This window comes from Oncorhynchus nerka, linkage group LG11 (genome assembly GCF_034236695.1).
Source record: "Oncorhynchus nerka isolate Pitt River linkage group LG11, Oner_Uvic_2.0, whole genome shotgun sequence".
NCBI classification, from domain to species: domain Eukaryota; kingdom Metazoa; phylum Chordata; class Actinopteri; order Salmoniformes; family Salmonidae; genus Oncorhynchus; species Oncorhynchus nerka.
In genome coordinates, this window is record NC_088406.1 from 40,169,225 (window position 1) to 40,189,569 (window position 20,345).

The 20,345-nt window shown below is 42.1% G+C and overlaps 1 protein-coding gene and 2 pseudogenes across 1 annotated transcript; all 3 read left to right on the plus strand.

Moving 5' to 3' along the window:
- The first annotated feature begins 1,578 nt into the window (after positions 1-1,578).
- On the plus strand, positions 1,579-6,578 carry LOC115125172 (olfactory receptor 1D2-like; annotated as a pseudogene).
- A 10,559-nt stretch (positions 6,579-17,137) lies between these two features.
- LOC115125174 (olfactory receptor 6N1-like) lies at positions 17,138-18,990 on the plus strand. Its single transcript, XM_029654673.2, has one exon. The coding sequence runs from the start codon at positions 17,416-17,418 to the stop codon at positions 18,349-18,351; it is 936 nt and encodes a 311-aa protein (XP_029510533.2). The 5' UTR covers positions 17,138-17,415; the 3' UTR covers positions 18,352-18,990.
- Positions 18,991-19,456: 466 nt separating this feature from the next.
- On the plus strand, positions 19,457-20,345 carry LOC135573877 (olfactory receptor-like protein DTMT; annotated as a pseudogene).

The window sequence follows — 20,345 nt, forward strand, 5'->3', positions numbered from 1 at the left end:
TCCGGTGTCCTGTGTGAAATTAAGTATGCTCTCTCTAATTCTCTCTTTCTTTCTTTCTCTCTCTCGGAGGACCTGAGCCCTAGGATCATGCCTCGGGACTATCTGGCATGATGACTCCTTGCTGTCCCCAGTCCACCTGGCCGAGCTGCTGCTCCAGTTTCAACTGTTCTGCCTGCGGCTATGGAACCCTGACCTGTTCACCAGACGTACTACCTGTCCCAGACCTACTGTTTTCAACTCTCTAGAGACAGCAGGAGCGGTAGAGATACTCTTATTGATCGGCTATGAAAAGCCAACTGACATTTACTCCTGAGGTACAGACTTGCTGCACCCTCGACAACTACTGTGATTATTATTATTTGACCATGCTGGTCACTTATGAACATTTGAACATCTTAGCCATGTTCTGTTATAATCTCCACCCGGCACAGCCAGAAGAGGACTGGCCACCCCTCATCGCCTGGTTCCTCTCTAGGTTTCTTCCTAGGTTTTAGCCGTTCTAGGGAGTTTTTCCTAGCCACTGTGCTTCTACACCTGCATTGCTTGCTGTTTGGAGTTTTAGAAAAATACTGTAGCATGAAAACAAACTATATCCTGTCTGAGATCTGGATTCATGTCAAGTTTTCTGAGGGGCTAGCTTTGCTATGTGACATCCCCTTGACCATCATGAAACGTCTCCTTGTTGTCATTGAATGTCTCATGGATAACGTCCGACACAAATAGTAATCTTTCCATAATGTTCCCCATCAAAATTCCTCATTGTGACATTATACTGCAACCAAACCGGTATCTGTACTGACCTCCCTCTTATGGTCCCGAGGTTAATGTCATGTTTTAATGTTCCTACAATGTTCTCAGAACATCAGTGGGATAACATCTCGCTGAAACCCTTAAAGCGGCATTTCCCAAACTTGGACCCAAGGGGTGCACGTTTTGGTTTTTGCCCTAGCACTACACAGCTGATTCAAATAATTAACTAATCATCAAGCTTTGATTATTTTAATCAGCTATCTAGTACTAGGAGAAAAAAGTTTATGTGCACCCCTGGGGTCACCAGGACCGAGTTTGGGAAACACTACCTTAAAGGGACCTAATGGGAACGTCGCCAAATGTCCTTAGGACGTTCCCTGTTTGCTGGGTTAATTTTTTATTTAATTTATTTAACCTTTATTTAACTAGGCAAGTCAGTTAATAAGAACACATTTTTATTTACAATGACAGCCTGGCCAAACCAGGACAATGCTGGGCCAATTGTGCTCCGCCCTATGGGACTCCCAATCACGGCCAGATGTGATACAGCCTGGAAACAAACCAGGGACTGTAGTGACACCTCTTGCACTAAGATACAGTGCCTTAGACCGCTGTGCCACTCAGGAGCCCGAGAGTAAATAGAATCTAATGAGTTGCTTGTCATAAACTCAATATTGTTCCATCTCTATGGAGTGGTTACATGTTGACACTGAAACTACAATCCCATGTGATCATACACTACAATATATTTAGAGGCTACCAGGACAAGTTATTGAAGCAGTATCACTCTCTCAAGCAAGAAGACATTTCATGGACACAACTTTCTTTATTTCTTTCACACCTCAGAAGTCTGATAATGTACAGATATTATCGGGGTCTTTATTTTTATTTTCAAGAATAAGAGTTTGAGGGAGGATGTGAATTAGTTTAGTCCAAGCCTACACAGAATCATATGATTCACACTTGAATTCATTCACATCCATACACACTCAAGCCATTTAAGGACTAAGAATTGCTGCATTGAACTATGGAAGAAAATTAACCAAATCTATGGAGAACACAACCCAAGTCAAGTTATTTTATCTTTTTGGCTTACAAGAGACATTTAACAACAAATCGGTCTATTTCATCTTGTCTCTTATCACATATCTTCTCATCATCACTGTGAATCTGACTCTGATCATAACAATCATTCAGGAGAAAGGTCTCCATGAGCCCATGTATATCTTTCTGTGTAGTCTGTGTGTCAATGGATTGTATGGAACTGCTGGTTTCTACCCCAAGTTGTTACTGGACCTTCAGTCAGATGTTCAGGTGATATCTTATGGTGGATGTTTGACTCAAACCTATGTCATATACACATCTGTCATGTGTGAAATGTCTACTCTAACAGTGATGTCTTACGACAGGTATGTGGCGATATGCAGACCACTACTATATCATACCATTGTGACATCTTTAACTGTTAGAAAGTTACTCTTATTGTCTTGGTGTTATTCTTTATTTACAGGACTTATAGCAATTAGTTTAGCCGTCAGAGTTCCTTTGTGTGGATCTCGCATTGATAAGATCTTCTGTGACATTCCATCTATACTGAAACATGCATGTTTTTCCATTACCGTTAATCAGATTTGGAGCAAATGCCTCGTATTGGTTCATGTTTTACAGTTACTTTACATTGTATTTTCTTACTGTCAGATTGTAAGGACTTGTGTAAAGTCGTCTAAGGGAAGGATTAAGTTCACACAGACATGTGTGCCACATTTAATAACAATATTTATTTTCATCACAGTGACCCTGTTTGACAATTTGCAAGGGTGGAATAATGTAAATATTACACTAAATATGCGTAATGCAATGGCCGTACAATTCCTTGTTATACCACCTGTCTTTAACCCTGTCATATATGGACTTAACCTCAAGCAGATTCGACGGGCAGTTCTTATAAAGTGTAATGCACATAAAATTATTGATATAAGATGTTAGTTACATGATTTTACACAACAGGGAGACTACCTAATATCAGAAGTCAACAAAATAAAGGTCAAATCTGCCAAAACCTTAGCACGGTTAAATGGCACGTCTCATTTCCTGATACCCATCGCCCTCTTCTGGGCAAGTGATTTATAAATAGTAATTGTAGTACACTTCCTAACCAGGAAAAAGGTAATGCGTCCCAAATGGCATTCTATTCCCTATGTTGTGCACTACTTTTAACCAGAGCCAAAGTAGTGCACTAGAAAGTGAATAGAGAGCAGTTGATAGAACAAATCGGTGGCTCCTTATGCAGTTAAGACATTTCTAAAGAAGAATAACAATATGCAAAGCTGTTGTTTAAATATATATTTTCCCAGCTGGGTGCTTTATTCTTAATACTCTCAGAAAATAAATAATGCTTCAGGTTTTTTTTAGGTTATTGAGTTGTGATAATGCATCTATGTGCTTATAGCCAGGACTCTTCTTCAGTGTATCTCTCAAAATAAATGGATATTCACAACAACTTTGAAAGACAATAAATTATTTTATTGGTACAATAACAAGAATACGCATGTATCTAGAAAGTATGGTTGCATGTAGGCAGTGGTGGAAAAAGTACCCAATTGTCAAACTTGAGTAAAAGTATAGATACCTTAATAGAAAGTTACTCAAGTAAAAAGTGAAAGTCACCCAGTAAAATAGTAATTGAGTAAAAGTCTAAATATACTTAAGTATCAAAAGTAAATGTGATTACTAAAATATACTTAAGTATCAAAAGTAAAGTAAAAGTATAAATCATTTCAAATTCCTTGTCACGACTTCTGCCGAAGTCGTTTCCTCTCCTTGTTCTGACTGTGTTCGGCGGTTGACGTCACCGGTCTTCTAGCCATCACCGATCCATTTTTCATTTTCCATTTGTTTTGTCTTTGTCTTACACACCTGGTTTCAATCCCCCAATTACTTGTTCATTATTTAACCCTCTGTTCCCCCATGTTTGTCTGTGAGTGATTGTTTATTGTATTGTGGTCCGTTATTTGTGGCCTTGTATTAATTTGACGTGTATTGTTATTATTGTTGTTATTGTTGAGTAAATTGCGTTCATTACTCATATCTCAAACTCAAATGAAAATGAAAATGAATGAATGAAAATAGTACTTTTCAGTAGTACTCAAAGGGTTATGCTCAGGTAAAACAATTTGGCTAATCTATACTTCATATTAGCAAGTCCAACTCTTGAAGATCAAGGTGTATAACATTTATTGGAATGACTGGAATTCTGACAGACTTTGGTTTGTAATGTAAAGATAGAATTTAATCGTATTATTATATGTAGTAGAAAGCGAGTGATTAGAAGAAGCCTACATAACCAACCGATAAAGATACAATTTAACATCCATATATGGCCAGATATGTAAACTTTAAAACTGATTTATCCTGCAATAGATGTCGTTCAATTGGTAACATACATTTTTGTCATCTTCTAATGCCTCTTAAGGGGAAAGTAATCTAAAAGTAACTGAATGTAATCAGATTACGTTACTGAGTTTGGGTAATCCAAACATTACGTTGCTGAAGACCATTTTTGAGGTAACTAGTAACTGTAACGGATTACATTTAGAAAGTAACCTACTCAACCCTGTTAGTAGATGAGTAGTTGTGAAGTTACTATTACACTTTGGATTGTGTATCAATAATAAAAAATATTGTACAATCCAGGTGTGCAAAGCTCTTAGAGAGACTTACCCTGAAACACTCACAGCTGCAAACCCTAAAACATAAGCTAAAAGTGAGTGGGACCTTTTCTGTCATGATTGTTTGATTTTTGTGATGGGACTTGTGTGTTTTGTTACTTGTAGTTGAAATAACTAATGGGGCTGAGGATGGTGGAAATCAGACATGTAAAACATTTTCTAATTTGTGAAATATTGTCATACCTTTTACTCAATTGCTGATCTACATTGGCTACCTATCCCTCAAATAACTTACTTAAAAAATCTCCTCCTCGTCTACAAAGCCCTAAAAGGCATCAGACCGGCCTACCTGTCAGACCTACTCTCCCCTATGAACCTCTACGCACCCTAAATTCAAACCACGCCAAAGCTCCATGCCCCCAGGATTTGGCTCCGCACAATGGAGGACCAGTTATTTTGCATTCAGACTGAAGCTAGCAAGGTAACTCCTCAACAGTACCCAGATACATGCCTTCAGTGTTCGGGATCAAGACTAAGATCCAGAAGAAGACTGGTCCTAGAATAAAAAAATATTCTCAATGGAGAATCTCCATTGACGGTGTATTTTAGTCCAGTAGTAGATTTAATCTGGGTCCAGGCAACCATCCCTTTGTCAGACTACCAGCCTAGCGTGTCGCAACACGTACACTGTTTTAAAGGATCATAGGCCACTAACACAGCCTGTTCAATAACATAACATTAAGGATGTGTATTCTTCTGATGTGCTGCACTATCCTACTAAACTTCTCTCTTTATTTAAGAATGGACCATGTGTACTGTAACAATTTTGCTTCCGTCCCCCTACTTGCTATATTTCTATAGAATTTAATAAAGCCTTTGAACCCCCTGGAGGGCCTGTGTTACAAAATTGAATCTGCTTCTCTATATAGTTTCCAGATATTGGTGATCATTTGCATATCACACCGAGTGGTGCAGTGGTCTAAGACACTGCATCCCAGTGGAAGAGTTGTCACTGCAGTACCTGGTTCAAATCCAGGCTGTATCACATCTGGCCATGGTTGGGAGTGCCATATGGCGGCGGGCAGTTGGCCCAGCGTTGGCCGGGTTTGGCCGGGGTTGGCCGTCATTGTAAATAAGAATTTGTTCTTAACTGACTTGCCTAGTTAAATTTAAAAATGGCAGGCTTTTTTTAAAGAATAAAGTATGAGAATCAATTGAGGAGCTAAGTTTAAGCAGTTCATCATGGATTAGAAATGGTTGGTCTAAATTTTGGATTTAGCATACTTTACATGTAATCAATTGATTTAGGGTTTTAATGTGATAACTAATATGAGTGCAGGATACAAAGTATAGTATTGTTTGATGTTATCAGGAGAATGAAAATACATCTATATTGGTTAGTATAGATGTCGGCAAATCTATCACTGTAATAAGAACAGGTCAAGGAATTATCCATTTAGTTTGTCTGTTTGTGAATTCATTGTTTAAAATGATATGTAAGCTACATTTACTCTTCTTCATACATTGACAACTCATCTCTACCGTTTCCCAGGTCCATGTAGAACTCTACATCTTTAGGCTTGCTGCATACGGTGATATCAGACAATAGAAGTATTTCTACTTTGCTGCAGTAACTGTATTATATTGTCATAATTATTGCCAATGCTTTGCTTATAGGAGTTTTCTGCATTGAAAAATACCTTGAAAAATACCTTCATGAACCCATGTATCTGTTTCTATGTGCTTTCCTGCTCTCATGTTTTACTTACTCTCTGACCCACATGATATTTCCCTTCTTTATTGTTATGTCCAGATTTACAGTTTAACAGCAGTTATGTCCTATGACCGGTACATTTCTATTTGTTATCCTCTATAGTATAACAATATTATGACAACTAAAATCATTTGTGGCTTAATTCTGCTGTCCTGGTTGTATTCTTCTTTCATCAACACCATCATTATCTCCCTGAGTTTGCAACTGCAATTTTGTTTGTAACGTTCTAGACAGTGTATTGTGATAACTACTCGGTAGTCAAGCTTGCCTGTTCAAATACTATGCTGAATAACATATCGGGTCTTGTTGCCACTTTGGTTTCTTTGTCTTGTACTATATTTCCTACCATATATTCAAGAAATTACATCAAGTTAATTACAGTTTGATTGGTTAATAAGTTGCGACTTGCTTGTCATAAACTCAAAATACAGTGCCTATAGTGAATGTTTACACACCCTTGCACAGTTTTCACATTTTGCCTTAATTTTCAATCAAAAAGGGATTACATTGGGATTTTCACACACTCATCTACACAACTACTCTACATTTTCGAGTGGAATAGTTGGGAGAGGGTTGGAAGAACGCAGCAGTGCCTTCCTTTCGGTAGCCGGGTGCCAGGTTCAGTCTTGCCTGTATCACCACAGCGGACTCAGTTACCACTTTGCAAGCTTCGGGAATAGTAGTATGGTATCCTCCACCATTGTGCCATTTAGGAACATGCGCATATCAGTGGAGGGCGGTATGTGTCGGCTGGAGATTCACCCATGCCACACGGGAAAAACCTCATGTTCGGTCAACTTCAGAATTGAACTTGTCCCACTGTCATCTGCCATCTGCCACTGATAGCAGAGTCATGACCAAGTTCACCAGGGGTTTCCCTGTTGATGTCGCCATTCCTTCTTCATTGCGTAATGTTTTGCATGTAGCCTTCGATGAAGGCGGTGGTGTCAGTGGAGGTGGCATGGTTATTTGTGACCATACTTGGTGTCACACCCTGATCTGTTTTCACCTGTCTTTGTGCTTGTCTCACCTGTCTTTATGCTTGCCCATCTTCCTCATTATCCCCAGTGTATTTATACCTGTGTTCTCTGTTTGTCTGTTGCCTGTTCGTCTTGTCTTGTCACATCTTACCAGGGTGTTTTCCCGTCTCCCTGCTTTCTCTAGTTCTGTTTCCTAGGTTCCCTGGGGCCTGCCTTGACTCGAGCCTGCCTGCCGTTCTATACCTGCCTCACTCTGCCCTGGATTACGGACCTCTGTCTTTGACCTGTCTTTTGCATGCCCCTTGTTTGAGATATTAAACATCTGTGACTCTAGCTGTCTGCATCTGGGTCTCATCCCGAGTTCTGATACTTGGTTGTTTTTCCAATCCATTAGTGGTACCAAAAGGTCTATTAAATATATCCCAATCAGCATCTGCTGGGTGTCAATGCTATTCACATACACAGGGCAGATAAGTGACATACTCTGGAAGTTGGAGGAGATGCCTGGTGAGAGGCGAGGTAGCCTGAGTGAAACCTTAAAGTTTAGTGTTGTATTGTTCCATTTTTAACCAACGTTTTGCTGGGTCTACTGCCCTTTTGAGAAAGTTTGAGATAAGAGGGAAATTGTCTAGCCTGAATCGATCAGCGCATCACAGGCCTGTTTGAGTAGTATTTTTCTCATCATATCACCAACAAAGTGGAGTGGGTGTCCGCAACGTTGTGGTGTGTTATCTGTGTCAATTATCAAAGACAGTGGCATACTTTGTGACCAGGTGGGTCCACTTATCTGAGTTTGGGGAGTATGGACGATGTCACAGGGTCCCCAGAATATCAATTTCCTGGAACTCATGGCCGTGTACTTAGCGCTCAGGCTCCTCCTCTCGCATTTGTCGGGCCAGCATGTGCTGGTCAGATCAGACAACATGACGACGGTGGCATACATCAACAGAAAGGGGGTGACTCGGTCACTCTCCCTTCTACTGTGGAGCCATACACATTTTTATTTTATTTTTTTATTTCAACTTTATTTAACCAGGTAGGCTAGTTGAGAACAAGTTCTCATTTGCAACTGCGACCTGGCCAAGATAAAGCATAGCAGTGTGAACAGACAACACAGAGTTACACATGGAGTAAACAATTAACAAGTCAATAACACAGTAGAAAAAAAAAAAGAAAAAAAATGGGCAGTCTATATACAATGTGTGCAAAAGGCATGAGGAGGTAGGCGAATAATACAATTTTGCAGATTAACACTGGGGTGATAAATGATCAGATGGTCATGTACAGGTAGAGATATTGGTGTGCAAAAGAGCAGAAAAGTAAATAAATAAATAAAAATAAAAAAACAGTATAAAAACCGTATGGGAATGAGGTAGGTGAAAATGGGTGGGCTATTTACCAATAGACTATGTACAGCTGCAGCGATCGGTTAGCTGCTCGGATAGCTGATGTTTGAAGTTGGTGAGGGAGATAAAAGTCTCCAACTTCAGCGATTTTGCAGTTCGTTCCAGTCACAGGCAGCAGAGTACTGGAACGAAAGGCGGCCAAATGAGGTGTTGGCTTTAGGGATGATCAGTGAGATACACCTGCTGGAGCGTGTGCTACGGATGGGTGTTGCCATCGTGACCAGTGAACTGAGATAAGGCGGAGCTTTACCTAGCATGGACTTGTAGATGACCTGGAGCCAGTGGGTCTGGCGACGAATATGTAGCGAGGGCCAGCCGACTAGAGCATACAAGTCGCAGTGGTGGGTGGTATAAGGTGCTTTGGTGACAAAACGGATGGCACTATGATAGACTGCATCCAGTTTGCTGAGTAGAGTGTTGGAAGCCATTTTGTAGATGACATCGCCGAAATCGAGGATCGGTAGGATAGTCAGTTTTACTAGGGTAAGCTTGGCGGCGTGAGTGAAGGAGGCTTTGTTGCGGAATAGAAAGCCGACTCTTGATTTGATTTTCGATTGGAGATGTTTGATGTGAGTCTGGAAGGAGAGTTTGCAGTCTAGCCAGACACCTAGGTACTTATAGATGTCCACATATTCAAGGTCGGAACCATCCAGGGTGGTGATGCTAGTCGGGCATGCGGGTGCAGGCAGCGATCGGTTGAAAAGCATGCATTTGGTTTTACTTGCGTTTAAGAGCAGTTGGAGGCCACGGAAGGAGTGCTGTATGGCATTGAAGCTCGTTTGGAGGTTAGATAGCACAGTGTCCAATGACGGGCCGAAAGTATATAGAATGGTGTCATCTGCGTAGAGGTGGATCAGGGAATCGCCCGCAGCAAGAGCAACATCATTGATATATACAGAGAAAGAGTCGGCCCGAGAATTGAACCCTGTGGCACCCCATAGAGACTGCCAGAGGACCGGACAGCATGCCCTCCGATTTGACACACTGAACTCTGTCTGCAAAGTAATGGTGGTGAACCAGGCAAGGCAGTCATCTGAGAAACCGAGGCTATTGAGTCTGCCGATAAGAATATGGTGATTGACAGAGTCGAAAGCCTTGGCGAGGTCGATGAAGACGGCTGCACAGTACTGTCTTTTATCGATGGCGGTAATGATATCGTTTAGTACCTTGAGCGTGGCTGAGGTGCACCCGTGACCGGCTCGGAAACCAGATTGCACAGCGGAGAAGGTACGGTGGGATTCGAGATGGTCAGTGACCTGTTTGTTGACTTGGCTTTCAAGACCTTAGATAGGCAGGGCAGGATGGATATAGGTCTATAGCAGTTTGGGTCCAGGGTGTCTCCCCTTTGAAGAGGGGGATGACTGCGGCAGCTTTCAATCCTTGGGGATCTCAGACGATATGAAAGAGAGGTTGAACAGGCTGGTAATAGGGGTTGCGACAATGGCGGCAGATAGTTTCAGAAATAGAGGGTCCAGATTGTCAAGCCCAGCTGATTTGTACGGGTCTAGGTTTTGCAGCTCTTTCAGAACATCTGCTATCTGGATTTGGGTAAAGGAGAACCTGGAGAGGCTTGGGCGAGGAGCTGCGGGGGCGGAGCTGTTGGCCGAGGTTGGAGTAGCCAGGCGGAAGGCATGGCCAGCCGTTGAGAAGTGCTTATTGAAGCTTTCGATAATCGTGGATTTATCGGTGGAGACCGTGTTACCTAGCCTCAGTGCAGTGGGCAGCTGGGAGGAGGTGCTCTTGTTCTCCATGGACTTCACAGTGTCCCAGAACTTTTTGGAGTTGGAGCTACAGGATGCAAACTTCTGCCTGAAGAAGCTGGCCTTAGCTTTCCTGACTGACTGCGTGTATTGGTTCCTGACTTCCCTGAACAGTTGCATATCACGGGGCTATTCGATGCTATTGCAGTCCGCCACAGGATGTTTTTGTGCTGGTCGAGGGCAGTCAGGTCTGGAGTGAACCAAGGGCTGTATCTGTTCTTGGTTCTGCATTTTTTGAACGGAGCATGCTTATCTAAAATGGTGAGGAAGTTACTTTTAAAGAATGACCAGGCATCCTCAACTGACGGGATGAGGTCAATGTCCTTCCAGGATACCCGGGCCAAGTCGATTAGAAAGGCCTGCTCACAGAAGTGTTTTAGGGAGCGTTTGACAGTGATGAGGGGTGGTCGTTTGACTGCGGCTCCGTGGCGGATACAGGCAATGAGGCAGTGATCGCTGAGATCCTGGTTGAAGACAGCGGAGGTGTATTTGGAGGGCCAGTTGGTCAGGATGACGTCTATGAGGGTGCCCTTGTTTACAGAGTTAGGGTTGTACCTGGTGGGTTCCTTGATGATTTGAGTGAGATTGAGGGCATCTAGCTTACATTGTAGGACTGCCGGGTTGTTAAGCATATCCCAGTTTAGGTCACCTAACAGAACAAACTCTGAAGCTAGATGGGGGGCGATCAATTCACAAATGGTGTCCAGGGCACAGCTGGGAGCTGAGGGTGGCCGGTAGCAGGCGGCAACAGTGAGAGACTTATTTCTGGAGAGGGTAATTTTCAAAATTAGTAGTTCGAACTGTTTGGGTATGGACCTGGAAAGTATGACATTACTTTGCAGGCTATCTCTGCAGTAGACTGCAACTCCGCCCCCTTTGGTAGTTCTATCTTGACGGAAGATGTTATAGTTGGGTATGGAAATCTCTGAATTTTTGGTGGCCTTCCTGAGCCAGGATTCAGACACGGCAAGGACATCAGGGTTAGCAGAGTGTGCTAAAGCAGTGAGTAAAACAAACTTAGGGAGGAGGCTTCTGATGTTGACATGCATAAAACCAAGGCTTTTTCGATCACAGAAGTCAACAAATGAGGGTACCTGGGGACATGCAGGGCCTGGGTTTACCTCCACATCACCCGCGGAACAGAGAAGGAGTAGTATGAGGGTGCGGCTAAAGGCTATCAAAACTGGTCGCCTAGAGCGTTGGGGGCAGAGGATAAGAGGAGCAGGTTTCTGGGCATGGTAGAATATATTCAGGGCATAATGCGCAGACAGGGGTATGGTGGGGTGCGGGTACAGCGGAGGTAAGCCCAGGCACTGGGTGATGATGAGACAGGTTGTATCTCTGGACATGCTGGTTGTAATGGGTGAGGTCACCGCATGTGTGGGAGGTGGGACAAAGGAGGTAACAGGGGTATGCAGAGTGGGTCTAGGGGCTCCATTGTGAACTAAAACAATTATAACTAACCTGAACAACAGTATACAAGGCATATTGACATCTGAGAGAGACATACAGCGAGGCATACAGTAATCACAGGTGTTGAATTTGGAAAGCTAGCTAAAAACAGTAGGCGAGGCTAATCCGCTAGCACAACAAACAGCAGGTAAAATGGCGTTGACTAGGCAACGGGGCCGACAGGTAAGACAAACAAGCAGAAAGGAGTACCGTGATTAATGGACAGTTCAGCGTGCGTCAGCTATGTAGCCAAGAGATCAGTGTCCAGGGGGCAGCGGTGGATGGGCAGGGGGGCTGGGCTGGCGAGTGTTATCCAGGTTTTTTTTTTTTTTTAAACTAACAATGACTAACTAGCTTGTAGCTAGTTAGCTGGTTAGCGTCTGGAGGTTCTTGAGTGTGTCATAAAAATAAAAATAAGAGTAAAAGTAATAGCGATTCCGTATCACATTGGGTGAGGCAGGTTTCCGGAAGGTATAAACAAATTAAAAATCAAAAAGAGATAGAAAGTAAATGGGGTCAGAGAGTGATTGGGACGCGGTGGTTCAGACGGTTAGCAGGCCTGTGCTAACAAGCTAACAGTTCGTTCTCACTTTGGGCGGTGCATGTTCACAGTTGCCTCAACTCTGGTGCAGAGATGCTATCCAGAGGGGCCCTCTTCCACAGGATGGGAGACTGCACCCCTGGGTGGTAGCCCAGATATGGGAGAGGTTCAGAAGGGCCGACGTAGATCTTTACCCATCGCGCGAAAACACACACTGTCATCTATTTTTCTCGATGAGTGTCCCGATTCCCCCGATGGGAATGGAAGCTTTGGTGCAACAGTGTCCTCTGACCCTCTTTTATGCGTTTGCGCCAGTCGCTCTGACTCATTATCCTTAATTATTGTGGCTCTGTTGGCTCAAGTAGCCTTGGTTAGTGGAGATCATTCGCCTTTTAGGTAGGGCCCGTGGCAACTCCCATTGCACAGCACCCTGTTGACCAAGGTGCACGGACAGGTTTGGCACGAGAGGCCGGTGATTTGGTTCCTATTGGCCTGGCCCCTGAGAGGGCCAATCTGCTGGCTAGGGGTTTACTTCTGAATGTTATTGCTACCATTCAGTCTGCAAGGACGCCCTCCACGAGAGGGCTGTATGCGTATAAGTGATAACCATTTGAGCTTTGGTGCCAAGATAAAGGACTTGTTCCTTTTCAGTGCTCTGTGAATGACATCCTTATGTTTTTACAGGAGCTTTTATAGCAGGAACACGCATTCTCCACGTTAAAAGTATACATGGCCGCTAGCTCAGCATGTCATGTGGGGATTAATGGAGCCTCACTGGGGGCTCGCCCTCTGGTGGTGCGGTTCCTGAAAGGAATACATTGTCTCAGACCAGTATCTAAACCTATTGTGCCCACATGGGACTTGGCGCTGGTTTTTGAAGAGCTGTGTGCAGCTATGGCCTCGGCTAAACATGTTGTGGACCTTCAAGAGTTCACCCTTCCTGTATTCCTGTATTCAGTTTTCCCCGGGCAACATTGCGTCCAAATGCGGCCTTCTCCCCGAAAGTCATGGCTATGTTCTACAGGTCCTTAGCTTTTGAGCTATTTCCCTTTTCACCTCGTCCATTTGCTTCTGAGGAGCAACAGAGGTTAAATACCTTGTGTCTGGTGCAAGCTTTATGCACATACATTGAATGGACCCTTGATATCCGGATATGTGAACAGCTTTTTGTCTGTTTTGCTAATCCAGCTCGTGGCAGGACGCTCTCTAAGCAGCGTCTCTCCAACTGGATTGTAGACTGGACTCCCTGGCGTGTAGCGGCAAGGGGCAGGGGTTACCTAGCGGTGTATGCGTCTACTCCACCAGGGGTCTGGCGGTGTCTTGTTTAAAGGGTTGACTATAGGAGATATTTGTGCTGCGGCGAGTTGGGCATCACCACACACTTTTGTGAGGGTTTATTACTTGAATGTCACTGCTCCCAGTATAGCACACTGTGTGCTTACGGCTGGGAAAGGGGATAGTCACTAGGCAGCGTGCCGTGATCACAATACCCAGACTGCCTCATCTGGTTATTGTGTAAATAGCGTTTTTGTTTTGCTGGTCTTATTATTAAATGCTTTGTGTCACATGTTGTGTCTGTGCCGGTTCTGTTCTTTTTGTGACTTTTTTAGTTTGAGGCTATTGAAGGTTTTTGGTCTCTCTTAAGGCCTACGTTTGATAGTCATGGCTTGCCACTGAGTTTTTAGCACATTCTTCAGACGTTGCGTTATGGTCCCCTGGATGTTTTGTCTAGTTCCATGTTTGTCCCAGGATGTCCCAGAGGACAGTTTTAGGACAATCCTGCTCATGGTCCCTTGGATGTTTTTTTGTAGTTCCTGGTTTGTCATGGGGATGTCACTTGATAGTCGCAAAGAAACGTTGTCTACACAGGGCACGCGTACCCTAGTAGCATTACACATCAACCCTTGTTACTGTTGCCAAGCTCATCAAGTCCCTGATTAGTGAACCACTGGTCCATTCACAGCTCTTTGTTTTTTTGGCAATGTTAGGGACACCCAAACACATTGCTTTTACCATACAATTTTTTCAACGTACATATTTGACATGCTTTGACATACAGTACATGATTACATTGTGCATGTTCAGTTATACAGCAATATTCAGATATCCTAGTAGGTGGTGAGCCCTAGTAGGAAGTCCACTGTGTGCAGCTCACCCTGCACTAACATAAATAACATTAGCATGTCTACCTCTGCTAAGCTTAAACTGACATGCCTCGACAGCCACTGAGCGTTTTGAAGCACAAACACCAGGAGATTTGATTGAAAGTTTACAGCCATTCATATAACAACGCAGCCGCTGACAACTCGTATATAGGGTCTGACCTTTTCGTTTGCGCCTCGGACACCAACACCACCCGCTGGTGGGGGGGTCCTGAGAAACAAAGGGGGGAATAGTAGCCCAGACCCATGATGAGCCTCATCGGGGCCGGTGGGGGGGTCGAGACTACGGACAACACCATACGAGGCCGCCAGAGCATAAATCAAATCTAGTTGTAAACTCCCCTATGAGAACAGTGAGGAGCAGACAGGCCTCTAGACGGGGATTATCTTAGAACACATCTAAGATAGTACTGAGGTGTACCACACTGGTCATAAAGGAAGTGCAGTGGACTTGTCCACCTCCAAAACAAATGGCAACAATAATCAGTCCTTGCCATGTGTAGGTTCAACTACAATACAACTAGTAAAATGCTCCAATCATGTGTTCCGGTAGTATAATATTTCAGAATAAATCGGTAAGATAACTGGTCCCTTTGAGCACCAGTACCAATACCAGCAACAGTCAGTCTAGCTACAATCAGTAAGAAGGTTAGAGACCTAACCAATCAAATTACCCTTGACAACAGCGACATAGGAGTCACGCAGAGTGCAACACGTGGAAGGGAATCTCCAGTGCACTCTTCCAATGGTTAACACTCATGTCACTAATAAATAGAATCCTCCATTCAGGAGGGAAATTAGAAGTCATGAAAAGTCATGAAATTAGAAGTCATGAACCATGATCACACCACGTACGACTGGTCCATTACTTAAAGAGTACTTCCGTCGTGAGGTTAGCTCGTCCGTGAAATAGACTTCATACCTATCACCACTACAATAGTGGAAGACACAGTGACTTGTAGGAAAAAACTACTACAGACTCCCTCGACACCAATTCTGACTGACCTCCAGGCATTGACCTGAAAATGACCTGACTACATCAGACTCATTCTGAACAACTTGTAATCTGCCAGGATACTTGGTTTTCTTCCCTTGACATGCACGCTTGTGTAAGCATAAACGCACATGCACAACGGAACATCCAATTAGGATTTATGCTAGGATCACTTAAGGGTCCAAGCAAAATATCAGCCTTAGTAAAGTTGAACATTTACTTCTAGGCCTTTGACTTTACAGCACTCACCAGTTTTCTTCCCAGAAGTCCATAGGTCATCCCTGTAGACTGCCTAAAACTAGTGCCTTACAGCTGTTGACTTATCATATAGTTATCAACTTAGGATAGTGCCAAAGCAACACACCAAGTAGGAAAACCCCAGATATGGCATTAGAGACAATGCCATGATAGTAATTTTGCCAGAACATTGGACGTACAATAAATACTTATTTTCCACCATAATATGCAAATCAATTCATTAAAAATCCTACAATGTTATTTCTGGATTTCTTTTCCTCATTTTGTCTGTCATAGTTGAAGTCTACCTATGATGAAAATTACAGGCCTCTCTCATCTTTTTAAGTGGGAGAACTTGCACAATTGGTGACTGACTAAATACTTTTTTGCCACACTGTACAGAACGGCAGGCAGTCTCGCGGTCAGGGAAGGCAGAGGTCAATAATCCAGGGTGGTGTGAGAAGGTACAGAACGGTAGGCAGGCTCAGGGTCAGGGAAGGCAGAGGTCAATAATCCAGGGTGGTGTGACAAGGTACAAAACGGTAGGCAGGCTCAGGGTCAGGACAGGCAGAATGGTCAAAACCGGGAAACCTAGAAAACAGGAACAAGAAAAAGACAGGAGCAAGGGGGAAAACGCTGGTAGGCTTCACAAACAAAACGAACTGGAACAGACAAAAAGAGAACACAGGTATAAATACACTGGGGATAATGGGGAAGACGGGCGACACCTGGAGGGGGGTGGAGACAAGCACAAAGACAGGTGAAATAGATCAGGGTATGACACAAATAGGAACCTTTTCATAATGTTCCCTAAGGGACATTAAAATACCTTATTATATCGTTATACTCGGACCAAACTGGAATCTGTACTGAATGTCCTCTTATGCTCCCAAGGTTAACGTCATGTTTTAATGTTTGTAGAGTGGTCTCAGAACATCAGTCCTGGGGACATTCGGTGATGTTCTCATCAGGTCCCTTTAAGACAGCATTTCCCAAACTCGGTCCTGGGGACCCCAATGGTTGCACATTTTCGTTTTTGCCCTAGCACTACACAGGTGATTCAAATCAGCAACTAATCATCAATCTTTGATTATTTGAATCATCTATGTAATGCTAGGGCAAGAAATAAAACATGCAGCCTTGGGGTCCCCAGGACCGAGTTTGGGAAATGCTGTCTTAAAGGGACCTGATGAGAACATCACCGAATGTCCTTAGGACATCCTCAGTTTCCTGGTTAAAACATAAATAGACTGAGTAAAAATAATTAAATGAGTTGCTTGTCATACACTCTATATACTGTAGTTCCATCTCTATGGAATTGTTAATTGTTGACACTGAAACTACAATCCCATGTGATCATACACTATGGTATATTTAGAGGCTACCAGGACAAGATATTGGAGCAGTCTCCCCTGTCAAGCAAGAAGGCATTTCATGGACACAAGTTTCTTTATTTCTTTCACACCTCCGAAGTTTGTTAAGGTACAGATATTATCGGGATATTTAAAAAATAAAAATTGTACGAGTTTGAGGAAGGATGAGAATTTGTTTTGTTAAAACTATTGTGTTTAGTCTGAGCCTAAACAGAATCATATGATTCACTCTTGAATTCATTCACATCCATACACACTCAAGCCTTGTAAGGACTAAGAATTGCTCCATTGACCAGAGAAAGAAAATTAACTAAATCTATGGAGAACTCAACCGAAGTCAAGTTCTTTTATCTCTTTGGCTTACAAGAGACATTTATCAACAAATCGGTCTATTTTACCTTGTCTCTTATCACATACCTTCTCATCATCACTGTGAATTTGACTCTGATCATAACAATCATTCAGGAGAAAGGTCTCCATGAGCCCATGTATATCTTTCTGTGTAGTCTGTGTGTCAATGGATTGTATCGAACTGCTGGTTTCTACCCCAAGTTCTTACTGGACCTTCAGTCAGATGTTCAGGTGATATCTTATGGTGGATGTTTGATTCAAGCCTGTGTAATATACACATCTATCGCGTGTGAAATGTCTACTCTAACAGTGATGTCTTACGACAGGTATGTGGCAATATGCAGACCACTACTATATCATAACATTGTGACATCTTTAACTGTTAGAAAGTTACTCTTATTGTCTTGGTGTTATCCTTTATTTATAGGACTCATAGCACTTAGTTTAACAGTCAGACTTCCGTTGTGTGGATCTCGCATTGATAAGATCTTCTGTGACAATCCGTCTATACTGAAACATGCATGTTTACCCATAACCATCAATCAGATTTGGAGCCGATGTTTAGTAGTGGTTCATGTTTTACAGTTACTTTTCATTGTATTTTCTTACTGTCAGATTGTAAGGACTTGTGTAAAGTCGTCAAAGGGAAGGATTAAGTTCACACAGACATGTGTGCCACATTTATTAACAATTGTTATTTTCATCATAGTGACCCTGTTTGACAATTTGCAAGGGTGGAATAATGTAAATAGTACACTAAATATGCGTAATGCAATGGCTGTACAATTCCTTGTTATACCACCTGTCTTAAACCCTCTCATATATGGACTTAACCTCCAGCAGATTCGAAGGGCAGTTTTAAGAAAGTGTAATACACATAAAATCTTTGTTATGAGACGTTAGTTACATCTTAAACAACAGGGAAACTTACTAAGATCAGAAGTCAACAAAATGAAGGTAAAATCTTCCAAAACTCCTGCAAGGTTAAATGGCCCCTAATTTGTTGATGTCTATCGCCCTCTTCTGGGAAAGTGATTTACAAATATTCCAAGAATAGAGTAATTGTAGTACACCTCCTGAGCATGAAAATGCTTGTCTGGGTCCCAAATGGCACCCTATTCCCTTTATGGTGCACTGCTTTTGACCAGAACCAAAGTAGTGCACTATTTAGGAAATGGGGTCCAATGGATAGCACAAATATGTGACTCCTTATACAGTTAAGAACTTTTTAAAGAAGAACAGCAATATGCAAAGCTACTCCTTCGATCTATATTTTCCCCACTGGGTGCTTTATTCATAATACTGTTAACAAAAATAAATGATGTCATTAATGGTTGTGGTTACAACACAGTAAATATATAGCTTTTTTTAGGTTCTTGAGTTGTGATAATGTATATATGTGCTTATAAACAGGCGTCCACAGTGTATCTCTCAAAATAAATGTGTGTTCACAACCACTTTGGAAGGCAATTCATTGTTTAATTGGTGCAATAACACAAATATGCATGAAACTAGAAAGTAAGGTTGAATGTAGGCTACACATTTGGAGTGATTATAAATGGCATTAACAAGATACAATAAGTAGTGAACAGAAATATCACATTCTGAATTCCCATTGAATTGATTTACTAGACGTAGATTATTCTCCAGCGTATACATATTCTATATTAATATTCAATTTCAAATCATGTATTTTGACTGTCTTCTGGTGGTATTAATATACAAGTTATTGGAGCAGTATCCCTGTGTCAAGCAAGAACACATTTCATAGGCACACGTTTCTTTATATCTTTCACACCTCAGAAATCTGATAATATATATTATCGGGATCTTTTATTTTATTTTAAAAAAATAAGACTTTGATGGAGGATATGAATTTGTTTTGTTAAAACTATTGTGGACACATAATCAAATGATTCACACACATTCATTCACCTCCATACACACTCAAGCCATTTAAGGACTAAGAATTGCTGCATTGACCAGAGAAAGCAAATCAACAAAAGCTATGGAGAACTCAACCCAAGTCAAGTTAATTAATCTATTTGGTTTACAAGAGACATTTAACAACAAATCGGTCTATTTTACCTTGTCTCTTATCACATACCTTCTCATCATCACTGTGAATCTGACTCTGATCATAACAATCATTCAGGAGAAAGGTCTCCATGAGCCCATGTATATCTTTCTGTGTAGTCTGTGTGTCAATGGATTGTATGGAACTGCTGGTTTCTACCCCAAGTTCTTACTGGACCTTCAGTCAGATGTTCAGGTGATATCTTATGGTGGATGTTTCACTCAAGCCTATGTCATATACACATCTGTCCTGTGTGAAATGTCTATTCTAACAGTGATGTCTTACGACAGGTATGTGGCAATATGTAGACCACTACTATATCATACCATTGTGACATCTTTAACTGTTAGAAAGTTACTCTTATTGTCTTGGTGTTATCCTTTATTTATATCACTAATAGCACTTAGTTTAACAGTCAGACTTCCTTTGTGTGGATCTCGCATTGATAAGATCTTCTGTGACATTCCGTCTATACTGAAACATGCATGTTTACCCATTACCATCAATCAGATTTTGAGCTTTTGTATAATAGTGCTTCATGTTTTACAGATACTTCTCGTTGCATTTTCTTATTGTCAGATTGTAAGGACTTGTATAAAGTCAGCTAAGGGAAGGATTAAGTTCACACAGACATGTGTGCCACATTTATTGACAATGGTTATTTTCATCACAGTGACCCTTTGTGACACTTTGCAAGGATGGATTAGTAATAAGTCATCTCAATAAGCGTAGTGCAATGGCTGTACAATTCCTTGTTATACCACCTGTCTTTAACCCTGTCACATACGGACTTAATCAGATTCGAGTGGGCAGTTTTTAG